The sequence below is a fragment of the Pagrus pagrus genome (assembly GCF_965226575.1).
Source record: "Pagrus pagrus genome assembly, chromosome: 3".
NCBI lineage: Eukaryota > Metazoa > Chordata > Actinopteri > Spariformes > Sparidae > Pagrus > Pagrus pagrus.
Genome location: NC_140187.1, coordinates 31,296,117 through 31,314,227, shown reverse-complemented (window position 1 = coordinate 31,314,227; position 18,111 = coordinate 31,296,117). Strand labels below are relative to the sequence as shown.

The 18,111-nt window shown below is 40.5% G+C and overlaps 1 protein-coding gene across 2 annotated transcripts; it reads left to right on the top strand.

Annotated features, from left to right (window-relative positions):
- The first annotated feature begins 1,307 nt into the window (after window positions 1–1,307).
- cldn19 (claudin 19) lies at window positions 1,308–17,270 on the top strand. 2 transcript variants are annotated; one of them, XM_084347781.1, is made up of 5 exons: window positions 1,308–2,098; window positions 8,986–9,150; window positions 9,482–9,566; window positions 10,900–11,046; window positions 15,760–17,270. In XM_084347781.1, the coding sequence occupies exons 1-5, from the start codon at window positions 1,876–1,878 to the stop codon at window positions 15,794–15,796; spliced, it is 657 nt and encodes a 218-aa protein (XP_084203907.1). In that variant the 5' UTR covers window positions 1,308–1,875; the 3' UTR covers window positions 15,797–17,270. The 2 variants fall into 2 exon arrangements, with proteins under 2 accessions (XP_084203907.1, XP_084203906.1); XM_084347780.1 differs by having other exon boundaries at window positions 1,310–2,098; window positions 16,303–17,270.
- The last annotated feature ends 841 nt before the right edge of the window (window positions 17,271–18,111 follow it).

Here is an 18,111-nt window from a genome sequence, read left to right as displayed (position 1 = left end):
CACATACACTCTGAATATGCTAACCTATAAGAATAGTGTGGATGAGAAAGGCTTGGAGGATAAGAAACCAGGGTTGGTTGGAACTATGAGTAGACGTCCATGTATGGCTCTTTTTTTCCATATATGTGTGTGAATTTGTGTGTGTATGTGAGTGTAGTGAACTGGTGGTGCGGGATAAGTGTGGTCACATGCATGTTCACATGTTCTGGTGATTTTTTTTTTATTCATGGTAGATGAAGTTCAAAGCTGAATAGGAAAGGCAAGAAAAGAAACAGAAGGTCAAACAGAAAACACAAGAAAAATGTGAAGTGGAAAGAAAGGGATGCTCATTCACACAACAACTGCACCACCAACGTCCCACTTTTCCATATTTCTTTGTTTACATTTCTACCATTTAATATCTGGTGAGTCATATTTTTTACATCCAAACTCTGTTGAAAACAACCTTGAGCGTATGGTCAAGAACATGGTTGTTGTGTAGACAGGCTGTGAGTGTGAGCAGGGTGGGGGTGAGACATGTCTCTTACAGATGTGAGAAAACGGCCATGTCTCTGAGAACGGGTGTGTGGACAGTCTAATTGGCAGAATAGAATTACTGAGTTAGTTAGTAAATTGAAAGTAATTTAATGAGTTAGGCAGATAGGGCACGCAACTGTGGGAAAACAGGTTTCTGCACTCTCCAAAGGCACAAAAGACTGGAGTGTGTCTGCATTTACAGCTCGTAAGGATGTACAGTCGGGTGAACTCTCACTCAGCCGCTCTCTTTCTCTCTCTTCATTTGTCGGGGTTGCCATGGTGATGGGGAAGGCTTTCCTCAGCGGCCCATAATTTCCAGAGAGCCTGTCTGGATGTGACACGTCCTTTTCAGCCAGGCATTGTTTAGATGCTGATTTACGTGTGTTTGTTGCACTTTACCACCACCTCCTCCACACCTCCAGCAGGGGCGACAAACTTTTAAAGGATCAGCGCGTCCAACACCAGGTATAACAGCATGTTGAAATGTTGTTGAATAGTTTGATTGAATAATTAAGATACAGAATCAAAGTCCACAATTTGATTGGAACAATTTTGCAAGACTTGCAAGGCTTTCTGTCATCAGTGAACTTTTCATTATGACTTTACCTTTGCATCTGAGCTACATCTTTAGCTCTTTCCTCCCCTCTGTTTGGAACACTGATTATTTTCCCAACCAGCCCGTCTCTCTTCCCTCCCAGTAGGCGTTCCTACAACATAGAGGAGTCCAATCACAGGCCAGCCCTTCACCCCATCCCTCTGTGGTCAGCCTGTTAAGGACTTTTGTGTTCAGCTTTTTTTTCTTTTCACGGTTTTTTTTCTGCTACCCCTCATTGAGCCACTTGAGCCTGGAGCAGATGGAAAGATTGTAGTAGGGGGAAAGTAAGCAAGCAGGCAGAGAGAGTGAAGATTGGAAGAAGCCATGCAGAGAGTGAGGCAGCCCAGCGACAATGCTTGATGAACTGAACCACTGACCACTACAAAGTCTTTCTTCCACTTTAACTGAGCCCCAGAGAGACCAAGGGATCAGACAGGACAGCCCTAAGGGGAGACATCAACTCATCATCCCAGCTGACGGGCAGAATCAGGCCCAGGACGTGGAGAGTAAGAGAAAGAAAGAGTTAGAGACGAGGAGGGGAGCTCTACAGATGAGAGATAACGTAGAGAGACAGAAGGAGATGCTCAGAGGGATCAGATAGTGAAGACAAAAGAGAAACAAGTAACAGGATTGTTACAGGTGCGTACACAAAGACTGCTCAAAGAAAGGGCGACACACAGGAGTCACCCGGGCAAGTGTTACAAGTGAAACAGGGAGTGAAAGAGCGAGAGCAGCCAGACGTAAAGGCACAGAACTAGATAAGGATGGCCAACTCAGGTCTCCAGTTGTTGGGTTATTTCCTGGCGTTGGGTGGTTGGATCGGCATCATCTCAACCACCGCCTTGCCACAGTGGAAGCAGTCGTCATACGCCGGCGATGCTATCATCACGGCCGTTGGTCTGTACGAGGGGCTGTGGATGAGCTGCGCCTCGCAGAGTACAGGACAGGTGCAGTGCAAGATCTTTGACTCCATGCTCTCGCTGGACAGTGAGTACAATGTTTGAATTTGGTTCAGCAAAACCTGACTAACTTGTAGTGGCTTTCACTGGCTGATCTCCCTGTGACTGTGAACTAATGACATTCTACCAACTATCTGGTAAAGCTTCTTTCTTAAAGATGATATGCTCTGACAGACATACTGTGAGTTTTTGATTATTACATGATGTTATCAAGAAAACGTGAAAAAAAATCTTTGTGGGTTGAAAAGTTCACTGGGCACTGTGTAGCAGATTAACTGATATCAGGGCGAGGCTTTATGGCCTTCAACTAACATTGTGATCTTTTTGGGCACTATCGCGATGTGCAATATACATCTCGATATTTTGAAATCTCCTCAATAGCCCTTCATAAATGCTAGGACTGGACAAGAAAATCCAACATGAATCTTTTATTTTAACCACGCAGCTCAATATTGATATTGCAACAATATTGTAGGGATGAACATTGGTCCTTTCACAAAATACTCACACAACTTCTGATCAATAATCATCAGTAATGTGGATATAATGACTTATTGGGTAAAGACATGTATTAGAACAAGTAGAATGGTCTGGTATGTTCAAATGACATCACTTTACTGTAATGCAGCCTTTAAAATCAGGAAAAGACAACACTTGTGCCATATTACAGTACAATGATATCCAAAATGTAATGTGACATATAGTCTCATTTCAGTTTTAGTGCTACTCAACAGTCTTAGATGATGGAAAAGCATAGTCAAAAGGGTTAGGCAATAATCTCCTTGTACAACTTCACAAAGAAAGATTTCTCTCATTCTTTAAACGCACACTATTCTTCTCGGATAGCATTCTTTCATGGCTGCTCTTTAAGAATGGTCTTTTTTGCTGTTCTTTGTGAGTTTTCATTGGTCAGAGCGACAAAAGAAAGATCAACGGAAAACATTTTGCCTTCAGTTTGTCCTCCCAAGCTACCCCGAGAAACATCTCTGCTGCTGTATTACAAATCACAACAGTTTTTGTAGCTGGCCCCTTCATTTGGCCACACGTATTAATCAGCAGCATAAAACACAAGGAAAACAAGTCCCCAAGCCCTTGCTATCTGGGACGCATTAAATTCAGCAGTTGTAAATCTCACTTAAAATGCCCAAAGCTTTTAATGTAGTTCAATTAAAACTTTGAAAACATCATGAAACATAATGTGTGAGGAGTGGGAGGGGGTCAGGAATGTGGGGTTCAGACATAAATTAGCTCAGAATATGAGCCTCCTGTCATCTCCAATCTGTAAGTAGGACCTAGTGACTCATAATTAATGGCACACAGATTATAAGAATCCATCCATCTACTGTCTGCTTAAATCAGCCTATTAGAGATTCTAATGAAAGACTACAGGGGGTGGGCTCGGGCAGAAGTCATGTTAAGAAAACAATTGAACACTTTCTTTTTAACAGTTTGTCTGTTTTTCTCTGTGGTTTGGGACCAGTTGTGCTTACGAGTCCAGTTGTGGCACACTCGCCTTAAAGAAACAAATGAGGCACTTTGTAAAAACATTTTGGTATCTTGGTGAGTCATTATATCAAAACATTTTTCTGTGTGACTGGTGCCTGAGCTGATCTCCCATCTCCTTTGGTTCATTGCGGCCATAAGAACAGCGTATTGTCCTTGGGGATGAATAGGGGCTGTTAGGAGAAGAAAAGGGCAGTGTTGAGCCAAACACCAGAGATATTCCCAGAATGCGCTCTGTCTTCCCCACACGCGCACATTGTTCCATTTGTCCATTAACACACCCAGCGAGTACAGAGTCAGATTGAAGACAAATACTAAAGAAAACCCTTCCGAAGCATTAACTCTGTGCACCTCTGAATGAACACAGAGCTGAGACGTCGTGACCAAGCATTCTTGATCAATCACAGGTTCATTCAGGTGTTTCCCCAGACAGATTATGAAATGGAGCAGATCAGCATCCAATCATGTGTCCGGGGTCACAAAGGCACTGAGTCTTGATTAAACACCCCTCAGGCGTTGGTTTGATCCAATCGTAACACTGATTTGGGTTCTAAAGAAACTCTCCTCCCTGGCTACATTCGCAGCAGGAGCAGCATGTGATGGTGGGTGTAATTGTTCACCAGACTGTGCTGTGCTCTACTGATGCAGTCAAGCAACCATAGTGGAAACTGTTAGATCTGTGGCAGGTTTACTGAGTATTTTGTTCAAAAAGGAAATGATGATCAGGATAATACACGGTTGAGAAGATTGACTGTTGTTGTCAGAAGAGTGAACGGTGGTGCTGAAAGGACAGCTCTTCAGAATAGTAATATCAAATTGACCTGCCTCTGTCAATCTGTTCTGTCACATTACATCATTATTCACTTGAATGTAAAAGACAAAACATTTGGTGTTTCTTGAAGACAACTTTGTGTCAGTTCTGTAATTTAACACCACAACAGTAATGTTAAGTTTAAACCACGATGGCTAAGTGGCCAAGTGTGGCCAGCTACGTTCTCGCCAAAGTTGAGGCCTGCTCAACTTTGGTTTGTAGCACGTTAGCCCCACCAAGCTGCAAGTGTCAGTTTGTTGCTTCATATTCACGGCCTCCATTTAAAAGGACTTGTGGCCTGTTGCTTTGTCACAGGTCGTCTGGACAGTTCAAACTCCGCATAGTCAATTAAACACCAATTAATATATAAATATATTTTGGATCAGCTGCCCAAGAGCTAAATCTCAGTGGACGAGCAACTGTCCAAAACACATATCAGCTGCCCTTACTTTATCAAGGGATAAAGCGTTATTATATTGATGGGAGTGTTATTATATATAAATATATATATATATATATATATATATATATATATATATATATACATATATATATATATATGTTTGTTATGGTCGACAAAGTCCCTTTGTAAGACCAAAACCAACATTGCATTTGTGCCTCGCAATACTCTCTGACTTCCCTACCCGTCTGTGGCTCAGCCCTAAGCTCGTTGGTTCCTTCTAAAGTAAAATCTGAAAAATGTATTAAATATTGAATATTTAATAAATATTAGATTATTTAAATAAACCCAGTAATAACTTAAACCATCTGGGCACTGTAACTTTTATCAAATTTTGCCCAAACAGGAGTAAATAGTTCATTTATTTGGGATTATTTACACCCATGGATTAATACACACTGGATGTGCTAGTGGATATTTTGTGTAGCATGATGGTGTATGTGTCAAAAATAAGCATGGTTTGTGTTCATGGTTATGAAGGAACATGTCAGCCACTGCAAGAGTGTAGCTCACTGATGTTTTTTAACAACATTACGTTTTTGGACAACAATGGAGCTCTGTGGCACAGGTGTAGAATACTGTTTATAAGCCATACACCATACTACTGTATATACATTTATTGTTGTTGTTGTTTTTTTCATGGGATTTGTTGACGGTAAAAAAATATAGAAGATCACTAGCCTTATCCTTTAAGACTGGAAAAGTATCAGTGATGGGTTGGTGCTCAGGTTCACTGATGACAATGAAAAATAGTCTTATAGTTCCCATCCAAAAGAGTGAATAGTGTGGTGTGATGTGTCTGTGCCCGCATACGGAGAAAAAACAGCATCTAATCCAGTGTTAATGTAACATTTTATGTCTGTCTTAATTGTTAGCTTTAAGAGTTAAGTGACCCATTTGGATAATTTGAGCATCACCCTGTTTGCTTGAAAGTGAACTAAGTGAAACGGGTAGAGGAAAACTCAATTTGCTGTTGTAATACAATTAAGAACATGAGTGTGCTTTGAGTTTAATGTAAAAGAGGTTTGGAAAAGGGCTGGGGTTGTTGAATAGAAGTTGAGTTTTGTAGTTGGGTGAGTGGGCGAACAGATATAACGTACGACAGAGTCACAAGTGACCTCACAATAGGACCTTACAGTGCCTACAAACACGCTAGCAAGCACACACACTCATTGAAAGCTTGAGGCTGGCACTGCCAACCTTGGCACTAGAAAGAGAGGGCCTAGTGGGTGAGCCACCTCCCTCTGTTCCTCCTTCTAGCCTCCCTGTGACCCCAAAGGCCCCCGACCACCCTTCTGGTTTGTCACTGACTGAAGTTGGTCAGAGTGGTGTCATTTAGCATTGGCCTGAACCCCCGCACACCCTCAGAAGAAAAGAGGATTGCCCAGAGTGGATGAAAGAAAAGAATATCAAACCTCTCTCTGTTGAAGACTATTCAGATACTCCATCAAAAGGAGCGCTGCAGACATAAATCAGACTTCAAAGATTGTTCCATCCTCTTCCCCTCCTTGTCAGTCCCTTCAGATCAGCTTCTGAAATGCTTCACTGCTGCACCATGAATGCTGTGTGTATTTCTGTCACAATGACAAATGATGACTTTAGGTTCCTGCTCAAGCTGTTGCTCAACAGCTCTTTTTGAAGTAATGTTCTTTTTGCTAACATCTGGTCCTGTTCTACTGTGCTCCAGTTCAGCCTGCAATCTTATTCTTCTTGACATTGAAAATAGTAATATGACAAAAAACAACTCAAGGTCCACTTACTGGCTCTAATTCCCTTGAGCTTTAAATGAGCAATTTTAAAAGATACAGCCAGAATTTGATCTTAAAATGTTGAAAAAACCCCAAAATTGTTGAGGTTAAAGACATCCGTGTAATGTGTTGCACAGATGTCTACTGAAGTCAGCATGCTAACCAGCTAGCCCCTGGGAGTTGTTAAAGCAGTGAGTTTGCCACTCAATCTGAAAGGAAACAATTTTACAACTATTTTGATTACTTAACTACAAATACAACCACACACCTTCTGAATTCAAGTTTCTCTCTTTTGCTGAACTAAAACTGGCTAAATTGTCTCGTTAACTCAACGTAAAACACACTTAATTCAAACTCGGCACATACAAAGTAAAGAAAGACTAAGGCAGTCTTGTTTTGTCTTTGCACAAACGTTTTGATTGAAATAAATCATAGTCCTGGTCAGAACTACTGTAAAATCCCATTTGTGCTGTATACCTGCCTTTAACCGGCTGTGTTCAGTCCCAGTTTGGTGCCCAGCCGTGTTCACTGGAAGACTGCTGAGCCCTGCCGCTGGCAGTGCCCCCCCCCCCCCCCGCCATCCGAGGTTGGCTAACTGCTATAGCTAACGGCAACTGACATGGACGCTAGATGCTACAGCCAAAGATAACTGCAGCAAAGAGTAGCGACTCGAGAATAGTGAGCAGCAGTAAGTGGTTTTGCTGCCCCCTATAGTTTTGGAGCTACCTTCGAATTCTGGCCAACTCCTACAAATGACACCTTTAACCAAGGGTTAAAGCTCTGGAAGCTCTTTAAAAAGTTAACCTGTTGTCAGGCTACTTAATTCTATTCTATTCTATTTTTGATTTTAGAAACAGCAGTTGACAAAAATGACGTAAAGTGGCCCTACATAATCTTTTCTATCAATTTACATGTTTCTTTTTTATGCTTCTTTGGCCATATATATGATTTAAGTTGTTTCATGCTGATGGAATGTGGATTTCTTTGCGAAGGACTCAGGTAGGAATCAGGTGGCTTCAAGTATGTTCTCGAGTGCCTCGCCCCAGTGCCTCTCTCCGCTCTGCTAACAGAAATGGAGTCTGCAAACTTAAACCAACAACCAGCTCCAATTATGTCTAGAGCTTTGAAGACTGCTGTTGAAAGCTAGTTAGAATAATTTTTCAAACAATTCTAGTTGGGAGTGAAACTCTCTCTTGATCTTGGAAACAGTGGTTTAACTCAAGGTCCTCTTACAAGCTTTTTTCCTTTAGATTTGAAGACCATAAAATGCAGTTGAAAGCTCTGGATATAAAGCTTGATAAGTGGACCTTGAGTAAATTTTCTTTTTCTTTTCAAACTTTCCTTTCCCTTTTTGTTTTCTTCAGTTCAAGTCTCTTCAGTGATGTTGTGTTTGTGGCTTTGATGTAATTTGATTCTTGTCTGTCTCCGGTGATAAACACGGGCTCACACTTAATGCCTGTGACTCTTCCTGTTAAACCTGTGTGAAAAGCTCTATTATGCTTACTTTAATTACCATACTTGTCACCTTCGTCAGATATCAGAACCAGGATATTGGACTTTGCATAAACTGCATCTACTGCTGTTGGGATTTCAACAATCCCTCGCTAGTTGTAAATAAGTAACTCCATCAGTATTTTGACTGTATCATTAAGCGCTCAGCATTGCTTTTGGGTTAACGCGCTCATGAGCGGCAGTGTTTGAGGCAGTAATGTCTGATCGCTGTGGCGACAGCCCCGTGAAAACAATCTTGCTTTGTGACAAAGCCACACTAATCCCACTGTGTGAAACATGTAAAGCAGGCCCTCCTACAGCTGCTCTATGTGAGAGAGAGAGTTATGTGTTTCATCTGTGTCTATTCCACCTACAGTCATTGTGTGTGTGCAGATATTGTGCATTTGTACATATGTGTGAGTGTAAATATGTGTAAATATGTTCCTCCCACTAAGTTATGTGTGTGCTGAGGCCTGTGTGGGCAGCGCATTACATTTTTGAGAAGGCAAAACCACAGTGGAATGATCTTAAGATGATTTGGTGGATCGTTTAAGGTCCCTGAGCTTGACCAAGATAGTCATTTCTTAAATTATAAAAGTGGAATGACCCTGCTGGAAAGTAGCACAGTGGTCGACTCTTCCTAATGAGCTTTTTATCGTAAATGCATGTGGTCTCCCATCAATCCTGCATGGCGTGTGTAGCCTACATTCCCTTATAATTATCACTTTAATGTTCAGAAATGTTTGCTTTATCCAAGTGATGGACTAAAAGACTATTAGTTTTCTCATCTCCTCACGACTTTGCTCCCTCTCCTTTTTTACCCTCCCTTTCTTTCAAATCTTCTATTGTATCACTATCATTCTGTGCTCCCCTCCCTGCCTCCTTTCGTTTTCTTTATCTAGTCCACATCCAGACATGTCGGGCCCTCATGGTAGTGTCAGTACTGCTGGGCTTCATCGGCATCATCGTCAGTGTGGTGGGCATGAAGTGCACTAAGGTGGGAGATAACAACCCATCCACCAAAACCCGCATCGCTGTGACCGGAGGAGCTCTCTTCCTGCTCGCAGGTGTGTTTTTTGCTGTCTTCTGTTAATATTTCTTTCATTTTGCAACCAAAAATAGACTGCAATATCTCTAGCAACCAGTGCATTTAGCAAAAATGGTCTGGCATTTTTTCTAGCCTGAATGTCTCACTGGGGGTCTTTTGGGTAATTAGAGTCCCTGCTGTAAACAGGAAGTGGTCATTTTAGAAGCATTAACCACTGACCTCAGATATAAACCGCAAGCCCAGCCCAATTAACTAAACAAGGATCCCCCTATTCATTTGTATGTTGTTTTAGCTTCGGCAGGATTTATTGATACAGAGAACACCCTTACTAATGTTTTCTTCCTACACAGGTCTATGTACATTGGTGTCTGTGTCCTGGTATGCCACTCAGGTGTCCTATCAGTTCTTCAACCCAAATACACCGCCCAACGCCAGGTATGTGAAAGAACTGAGCCGAGCTCTATTAAGAAACATGTATGCAACCTTACTTGAGATCAGAGTGTTAATGATTGATGGTAAATGTGTCACATTTTATTTAGCATGCATGTGGCATTTCAATTATAGCATGACACAGTCTACTGGGTTGACCTCTATTTAATACTGTCATGCTGTGCTAACATTTCTTATGTGTCAGAAAAGACACCATTGAAGCCGTATGACAAAACAATCCCTGTAATGATTAAGGCCAGAAACAAAACACCCTTCATAAAAGTTGTGAATCTACTGTACCTGAATAACCCAAAGTATGACACATTAGACAAATAACAGATGAAAAAATTCTGCTTCATGTGAATCGTTTTGCATATAATGACACAAGTGTTGTGCAATATTGTACTAATATATTGTATATATTATTGTAATACACTCTTGTAATTGTGTAACACTTTCTAATTTTGACTTTTGAAGGTGGCTAGCTTCAGCTGCTCACATTTCCTTAAACATAAACATGGTTAGCTTAGCTACTAAAAGTTGCTAACTAAGTTTGATAAATATGTCCAGCTTTAGTTGCTTATAGTTCCTACTTATTGTTAAAAATCGCTAACAGTTTACAGATACAGTGTGCTGGATAAACATGGATGGCTTGAGCTGCTAGAAGTTTCTCATTGTGGTTGATAATGGATAGCTGTAGTTGTTAACAATTCTTTATTATCGCTCACAGATGCTAGCTTTAGCTGCTAACATGTCCGAATAATGACTTATGAACTTCACTTACGCTATTAGCTTTAACTGCTAATAGTTGTATCAGTGCTAGTAGCCTATTATTCTTGGTGGCACTTAAAACAGCAAAATAATAGGCCCTATACCGTACATTTCCAATTGAGCAGCTCTGAATACTATATGTACGTGTAAAGTAAAGTTATTTTATTCATCTTATTGTTGCTACTTTGCATTTCACCATGTAGTGAGATGAAAAGGTAATCTGATTTTGAAGATGCCACTAAAGGAAATGATTTAGATAGACTACATGATCCTTCAATCAGGAAGAATGGTCTAGACTTGCTGAATTTGGAAAGTGTCATGAGATGACTTGCGCTGTGAATTGGTGCTATACAAATAAGGATTGATTGATTGATTAATATAGATCATCATTCCTTCTATTTAGGCCTACTGTCTTTGATATTCTTGGATATTTCTTGGAATTTCAACATGTCTTGTTTTGTAGCTATTCATAATAACTTCTCTAAGGATGTGAGAACAGCAAGACTCTTACAGCCATACTGTATAGGCCTACCGCTTTACAACCTTTTCCACCCTCTTTTTCTCACAGGTATGAGTTCGGCTCGGCCCTGTTTGTGGGCTGGGCGGCGGCCAGTCTGACGGTCTTGGGCGGCTCCTTGCTGTGCTGCTCCTGCTCTAAAGATGACATGCGAGGGCAGCAATATTATCGCCAATCACAGCCTTCCACAGCCAGGGAGTACGTGTAAAACCCACCCCCTTCCAGCAGCCACCCAAACAGAGAGCATCGGACACGCTTGGCATCACCTCCCGTTTTTCTTTCACAAATTATACCTGCTAGAACAAAACAAGACAAAAAGACTATCACGTGTACACATATGCAATCATTAGTACTCACACACTGGCATACATGTGCAGACACAGGTACTCATAAAGTACACATACAGTGTTAAACACATTACCCACCAGTAGGATGTTTTTTTGTGGCAACAAAAGCCACAAACTTTAACTAATTATTGGTGCGCAGGCAATTACATATTTCATGTCAATCATTCAGCTAACGTATATAAGGATAAGCTTGTTATTTGACCTCAAATGTGCCTAAATATCATTGGTTAATACACTTGAAAATAGTGCAACTGCTTAAATCTGACCCCAACTTCTCACTCTGAGTTGGCCATTTTTGGAAATAAGTCAAAACATGTGTTCCTTGTACAGAAAAACAACATTAAAGTTAATTCAAGGCAAAATATAAGGTGTATCACAGCAGATACCCAGAGAGAAGGGACATGGAGCTACAGTAGTAATGCTACAACACTTGGAAAACTTTAATGAGTATGTCCTATGCTTCCTGGTTGGAGCTGCATCTGTGGTTTGCCTCCATATTACTTTGTGTATTCACACTCCACTGGTGCAGTTATGTTGTGTTAAGGGACAGCCCAAAACCACTGTACACAAACTTGGGAAAGTCACTCTGTGGCTCCTCTGCTATTGTGGAAGAAATAGTAGCTGGCTTGTACAATCTGACGAGGGAAAATAAGTCAGTGAGGCCAAGATCACAGAGGACAATGATTTCCACTGCTCAGACTTAAAGCACAGCTGCAGGTAAACAGAGAGCAAGGGAGGTACTCCTAACTCTTCCATTGAATTTTAGAGTGGTGCCACCATCCAATTAGCAGTACCTTAACTGAAGTGAAAAGAAGAATGCTGTTATTAAAGGTCAAAATTAGCAATATACAATTTACAGCTGTGCTTAATGAAAAAGTGGAAGAGCCCATTTAATAAACAAATAATAGAGATAAAGTTTAGCTAAACGTTCCTCACATGGAGACCAGGTTGGCAACCAGAATTTGCTGAATACAATTCTGATGAAGAACTGCTACTCACATAGCAAAGTTGGTCTGGCTCAGTGAAGGGCCATACACCCAAATACACTCAGCCTACACACAGCACTGAATTAAGGTTCAGAGATGGTCCGGATTGGGTCAAGATCTAGTAGCCAGAACATGGGTGCCCATGACATGAGCCTGGGTTCAGCCAACAATATGACTATAGCTGGCCCTATTCTGGACCAGAACCCAGGCCTATTTCATGGGCACCCGTGTTAACAGATCTGGACCACCTGTGAACCTTAATTCAATGCTGTATGTGGGATGAATGTACTCTATGTGGCTGTGTTGTCCGTTAATGAGCCAGACCAACTTTGCTATGTGGGTAAATCCTTTATTTATGTACTTTTCATCAGCCTAAAAGTAGTCATCATTATGTATGAGTCTAAAAAACATTTGAATCAGCCAATAAAATATCCACCAGTCAGTAGTTTGAGACTGTAAACTCACACCAGGTTGCTAAACCACCACCCCAAAATTCCAAAAATATGACATGATCTCAGTAGCTATGACTTAATGAAGACAGCTTACGTGTGATTAAACCAACCAAAATGCAAAATGACTGGCAGTAAAGGAGCAGATATGTTCATTGTCCTGTGTCATTAAGGCCTCTGGCAACCATTTTGTGGCAGCTGAGGAACTACTTCTGTTTAATAGAATCCAGTTCTTACATAGTCCCACTTAACACAACAGTCAGTTGATGAGAGCTGCACATGAAGGCACAATCTGAACTGCACGAGTGGAGGTGAACTGTTATTAAAAGGTGTCTACTTTAGTTTGTATAGAGTGTGAATGCTGTTATTGATCATTTCATCATTTTTACCCACCACTAAGAGAAAGTGGGGGTTCTCATCGACACATATCACCGTGCTCCATTTACTAACACCATCATTCCAGATTCATACACTCCAGCATCTCTTGTATAACCAAACCAATGTCGAAGATCTTAGCTAGCTTGTATACTTCTCACACAAGTATAATCATGATAAGCTATAAGACAATAGTGCAGTATTACACATTACCATAAGCTAGCATGAGGCTTAAAACAGAGTTGTAAAAAATATAAACCAATATTATGTATAACCTCACTGCGATTAAAGTGACTACAGGTGTTTTGTGAACCAATTACTACTTCATGAGGTTGGATTACATAGATATAAGCTGCAAATCTGCCCCACATTAGAGACCTTAAAACTCAACAGTGGGTCTAAATTGGCTCCTGCAGTTCCCCCTCCCAAATCACTTTGAATTCATTTGTGTCTCTAAAAGAGCTGGTCCATCACTGTCCCACATAATGAAGCCATTAACTTTTCTGAGAATCACTCCCAGTCCCCCCTTTCCTCGTCATAAAGCCTCTCTTCTTGGTATACACTTGTTTGTGGAGTGCTCTGTTATTCTGAGATTGGAGGGGTTGTAGGTCTGTAGGAAATTCCTTGTGCCCTTTAAATAAAGGGGGATGTCAGGCGTCACTGGTCTGTCAGTAGCAGCTGTGCTTTGAATAGGGGTTTGCACAACAAGTCTGAAAAGACTACCTATGCTGTGTCCAAAGAAAATATAATATAATACATTTAAAGTAATCATTAAGCGTTTAAGAAATACGTTTATTTGGTGTTGTTCCGAGAACATCATAATGAATGTTGCAGGACCTTCATTTCAACTTAACAAGTGCTTCTGGTGCACGCTGGCGTGGCTGAATGGGTTAGGCCTCAGTAGACCAGCATTTGTATCTCGTTTGGAACACGTTGCAATGCTGTTCACTTAGTATTTTTACATTCAGTTCAATTCTTGTTTTCTGTTGCTGTTTGGTTAGGTTCAGGGCAACAAAAATACTTAAGGAAAAAGGGGTTTGGGTTAATATAGACCCTCTCACAACATTAACCTTGTGTTTCAAAGGATAACTTCTCCCATGTACAAATTTTCTTTTTGGTCTTTTCCCTGAGTTACAAAGCTATGACATCACTAAACCATCAGTTACAATGATGGTCATGGAGCAACATTGATAATGATGTTCCAAAAAAAAAAAAAAAAAAAACCAACACCAACACAGCGATATCAGAATGCACTAGCTTAGTATATAGCATTCAGACTGGAAGCATCAGGAAAGAGCTAGCCTGGCTCTGTGTAAGGGAAAAAAAAATGGCTTACCACAAAATATCCCAACGTCTCCTCAAAAAAGTGGGTTCATGCTTTCAAGTGTTGAAATGTGATCTCTTGCTTGGCAGACTTACCAGATATCGCGCCACCACCATCCATTCCTCCTGACGTGCAAATCAGCTCATCAACATAAAATCTTATCATGATATGAAACGTATTGTGGAAGTATGTTGATTTGCAGAAAAGTAAAATGCAACACTCCCTAATACCTAGATGACTGAATAGGTCGATTGTCAGCATCTCTAAAAACAACATAACCATTGCAACGTACTGGCCTTAGTTATATGGACACTTTTTTCTTAGATGCAGGCAAGAAAACTGCTTGGTGAGGTTTAGGAAAAAAATTGTTTGGGTAAAGATTTTACTATGTTACTTCTGTAAGAAACATACTTACCTAAGTAACTTATGTTCATTATGTATGTAAAGTCAATTCACTGTGTTCAAAAGTATAAAGAACTCAACATTGACTTCTGGTTCACACTGAAGACAAACAGCAGTCTCCTGAATGAAAATCCTGTGCTTGTTAAACCCAACTGTCCCACCTCGATCACCTTCCTATACAGACTTTTCACTCTTTATACTACTTCTTCTCACTTTCTCCTTTGCTGCTGTAGTAATTACTACAACCACTAGAGGTCGTCGCCTAACAACAAATGTAAATATCGGTTGTGATTAAATGCTTTCAATTTTGGCCTATGTGGTTGTTTTCCTGATGGGGACAATGCCAACGTTTTATTCTGCTGGCTGGGTTAAGTGAAGAAGTCATTTCTTTTTTTGTATCTGAACACAGAGACAGGCTAGCTGTTTAACTGATGCTTCCAGTCCATAGGCTATACCATGCTAAGCTTACCATCTGCTGACTGTACATTCATGTTTAACAGATAAATATACAAGTGGTAACTATTGTCTCTGGGGCTGCTTCATTATTGAGCTTTAGAGGTGCTGGCAGGTAAATTTTGCTCAAGCTTTATATTTAGCATATAGACACAAGACAGTACTATCAATCTTCTCATCTAACTCTCAACAGGAAACCTAATAGGCATGTTTCCTGACATGTCCCTTGAAGAACAGTTGATAAACTAGCAGCTAACATAAGTACAGCAAAAGTAATCTGACTTAATGTGATGTTTTTCACCTCTATCAATCAGTCCATCATTACTAATATTTATTTGAAACATGTAATCTATTTTAACTGTATATAACTTGATGACTGATCTTCCATTCTCCTTCTCACTGACTTTGCACCCTTTTTTGCTAACATCTTATAATCATCAAGCACGCCGTGTTCTTTCTAACAATTCATATTTGTCGTGAGACTCGGGGAGGTCGTGATGTGTCTCTTATTTCCCCTCCTGTCTGTCCTCTAATCCTGTTCTTCTCTGAATGTTTTCTTGTCTCCTCTAATTCAGGGCAGAGTTGTTGAGTGAAACTAGTTTCCCTGACTGATCAGCCCCTGCCTCTTTATCGAGGACTGTCCGACTGTCCAACCACTGTCTTCCCCCTTTTTTTCCTGTTACCTCTTAGACCCTTAAATTTGGACCTCTTGTAGTAGAGTATCCCCCTTTCCTCAATACTACATGTGCACCTTATCAGTTTGAATGGGAACCAAGACGCATTGACTTCTCCCATTTTTCCCCCACCTTCTGAGCCTTTTCTGTAAATATGGACTCTTAAAGAATATGTGATGAAGGATACCTTCTATTTAAGAAATGAGATGTCCTCCATTTCAGTCTGTCAACCCACTACTACACCTCCCACAACCCCCTCTGTCCCATTATTGGCCAAGAGTTAACAATGAGTTGAAAGCCTTTGTGTTTTCGTTGCGCTGATTTATGATTTCACTTATATCCTATGACCTCTGGGTTTTTTGTAAATGTATCTTTTGGGTTTATTTTGTTTGCTGTGACTGTACTTTGACTGAAACGTGTCTTTTTTTCCCTTTTGAATTGCAGACCAAATGTTAAAAGTACCCCACCAGAGAAAAGGGAGCAGTACTTGTAGTTTGGGAGAGTCTTCTGGCCTTACCATGGTTTAGATTCTGTCAACAGACAAAACCCCTCTCATTGAGGAATTCAAAACAGACAAACAGACGCCATTAAAGAAAGAATTTTTGAACAGCAACCTTTCAAGCATATTGCCGCAACATGAATTAGATTCTTTGTGAAGTCAAAATTAATTGTTTGGGGAAGTTTTATGAGGGGGATTGACAAAGATAATATCCTTTTCTTGTCTGTTTTGTTGACTTTGGGAGAGACAGTCATTCAGGGTATGTTTCTATAACATGTTAAATGCCCGGGTGTATATACCACCTACTCTATTTTTTTTTTTTTTTACTACATATATAATGTTTTACTACAGTGCCTTATAACACATGTTTGTGCACATGTATGTTTTTGACTTCATGGATTCTTTATAGTCTCCCATCCCAGCTGAAGGATGTGTGTCAATAGCTCATCTGTCAGCAGTTCTGTATGTCTTTATGTTTATTATTGTTCTGTAAATGAATGTGAAGCTACTCTGCAGTACCACTTACGAAACAACAAAGACATACATATGATAGATCTTCAGCATAGTGCCTTATGCCAATGTCTGTAAGGAGCTGTGTGCCTGTTCCCAAGTAGCCTGGATTGAGGATATACCCAGTACATTTATTTTGTCTTGTTAAGTGCCAATATGATTCTGTTTGAATGACAGAGTCGTTGTATTATTGACTCTAAAGGATGTACTGTACTGTGTGCTGTCTTCTGTACTAAGGAATGCCAGTTTACTGAGTGTTCAAATGCCCTTCTGATGCCTGCATTTATTTACCATGCCATTCCTTTCTCTAATATTTACCCCCTCCATGTTGTGTATCATCTCATTTACAGTATAGCCCTGTCTGTTTCTTTTAGAATAAAGTAAACAGAGACATAAAAATGGATTTGCTATGTGTCAGTGCTTTATTAGTTGATTCCTAACTTTTCATTCTCACCTGACTTTCCGCCCACTCCCCCCACTCCTCAAATACTTCTTCTGCACCCTGTTGTTCAATAATTGCAGGCGTGGAATTCCACTTCTGCTCCACTGGACTGTGGCACATTCTCAAAGCTGGACTCACAAAGTTGACTTGCTCACCACTGCTACAACTGACAACAAGCCTTAAATTCTCTTTGTTGAGTTTCAACTACAAAACAATTGTTAAATCATGAGCTTATTGGAGGTTAGATGCTGTTTGGGTGGATGCAGTTTGGTGAGCAACAGTTTTACATCCCAGCTGGTGAAACCAGAACCAGAGATATGTCCTCTTTCAGTCCACACATTTGAATTCCTTGTCAAAAGCTGGTATCACCATTTACCATAATGCAACTCAACTGCTGACAGTTCTGTTAATGATTAAAGTTTGTTTCTAGTGACAGGTAATGCAGCCTCATGCTGCTAGCCTTAAGCAGAATTGTGGGAACGGGCTACAGAGTAAGCATCATATTATTTTATATTTAGATGAATCCATCTCTCAGGATCTATTAAGGGAAAATCTGGATAGAGCGTCAGAGACGGGGCCCTGTTCATTCCTTTGAGTAGTTCAGTGGTGCATGAAGCCAAAAAATGACCCCTATCTTCAGCGATGTGGGGCCCATAGAACATGCACAGTATGGACTTCAGCTAGCTGAGTGGCTAACTTCAGGTTTAGCACCCGGCTAACTTGATTGGATATAAAACGACTTAATCATGTGCCTCTTCTAGACTTTCCAAATGTGAATGGATCAAATTCTGATGGTGAAACG

What these genes read in the sequence shown, in the direction of transcription:
- cldn19 (XM_084347780.1), top strand. Translation starts at nt 1,876, where the DNA reads ATGGCCAACTCAGGTCTCCAGTTGTTGGGTTATTTCCTGGCGTTGGGT. An exon ending in AGCTCTCTTCCTGCTCGCAG is followed by an intron (nt 9,151 to 9,481) that starts GTGTGTTTTTTG and finishes CTTCCTACACAG; the next exon opens with GTCTATGTACATTGGTGTCT. An exon ending in CAGCCTTCCACAGCCAGGGA is followed by an intron (nt 11,047 to 16,302) that starts GTACGTGTAAAA and finishes TTTGAATTGCAG; the next exon opens with ACCAAATGTTAAAAGTACCC.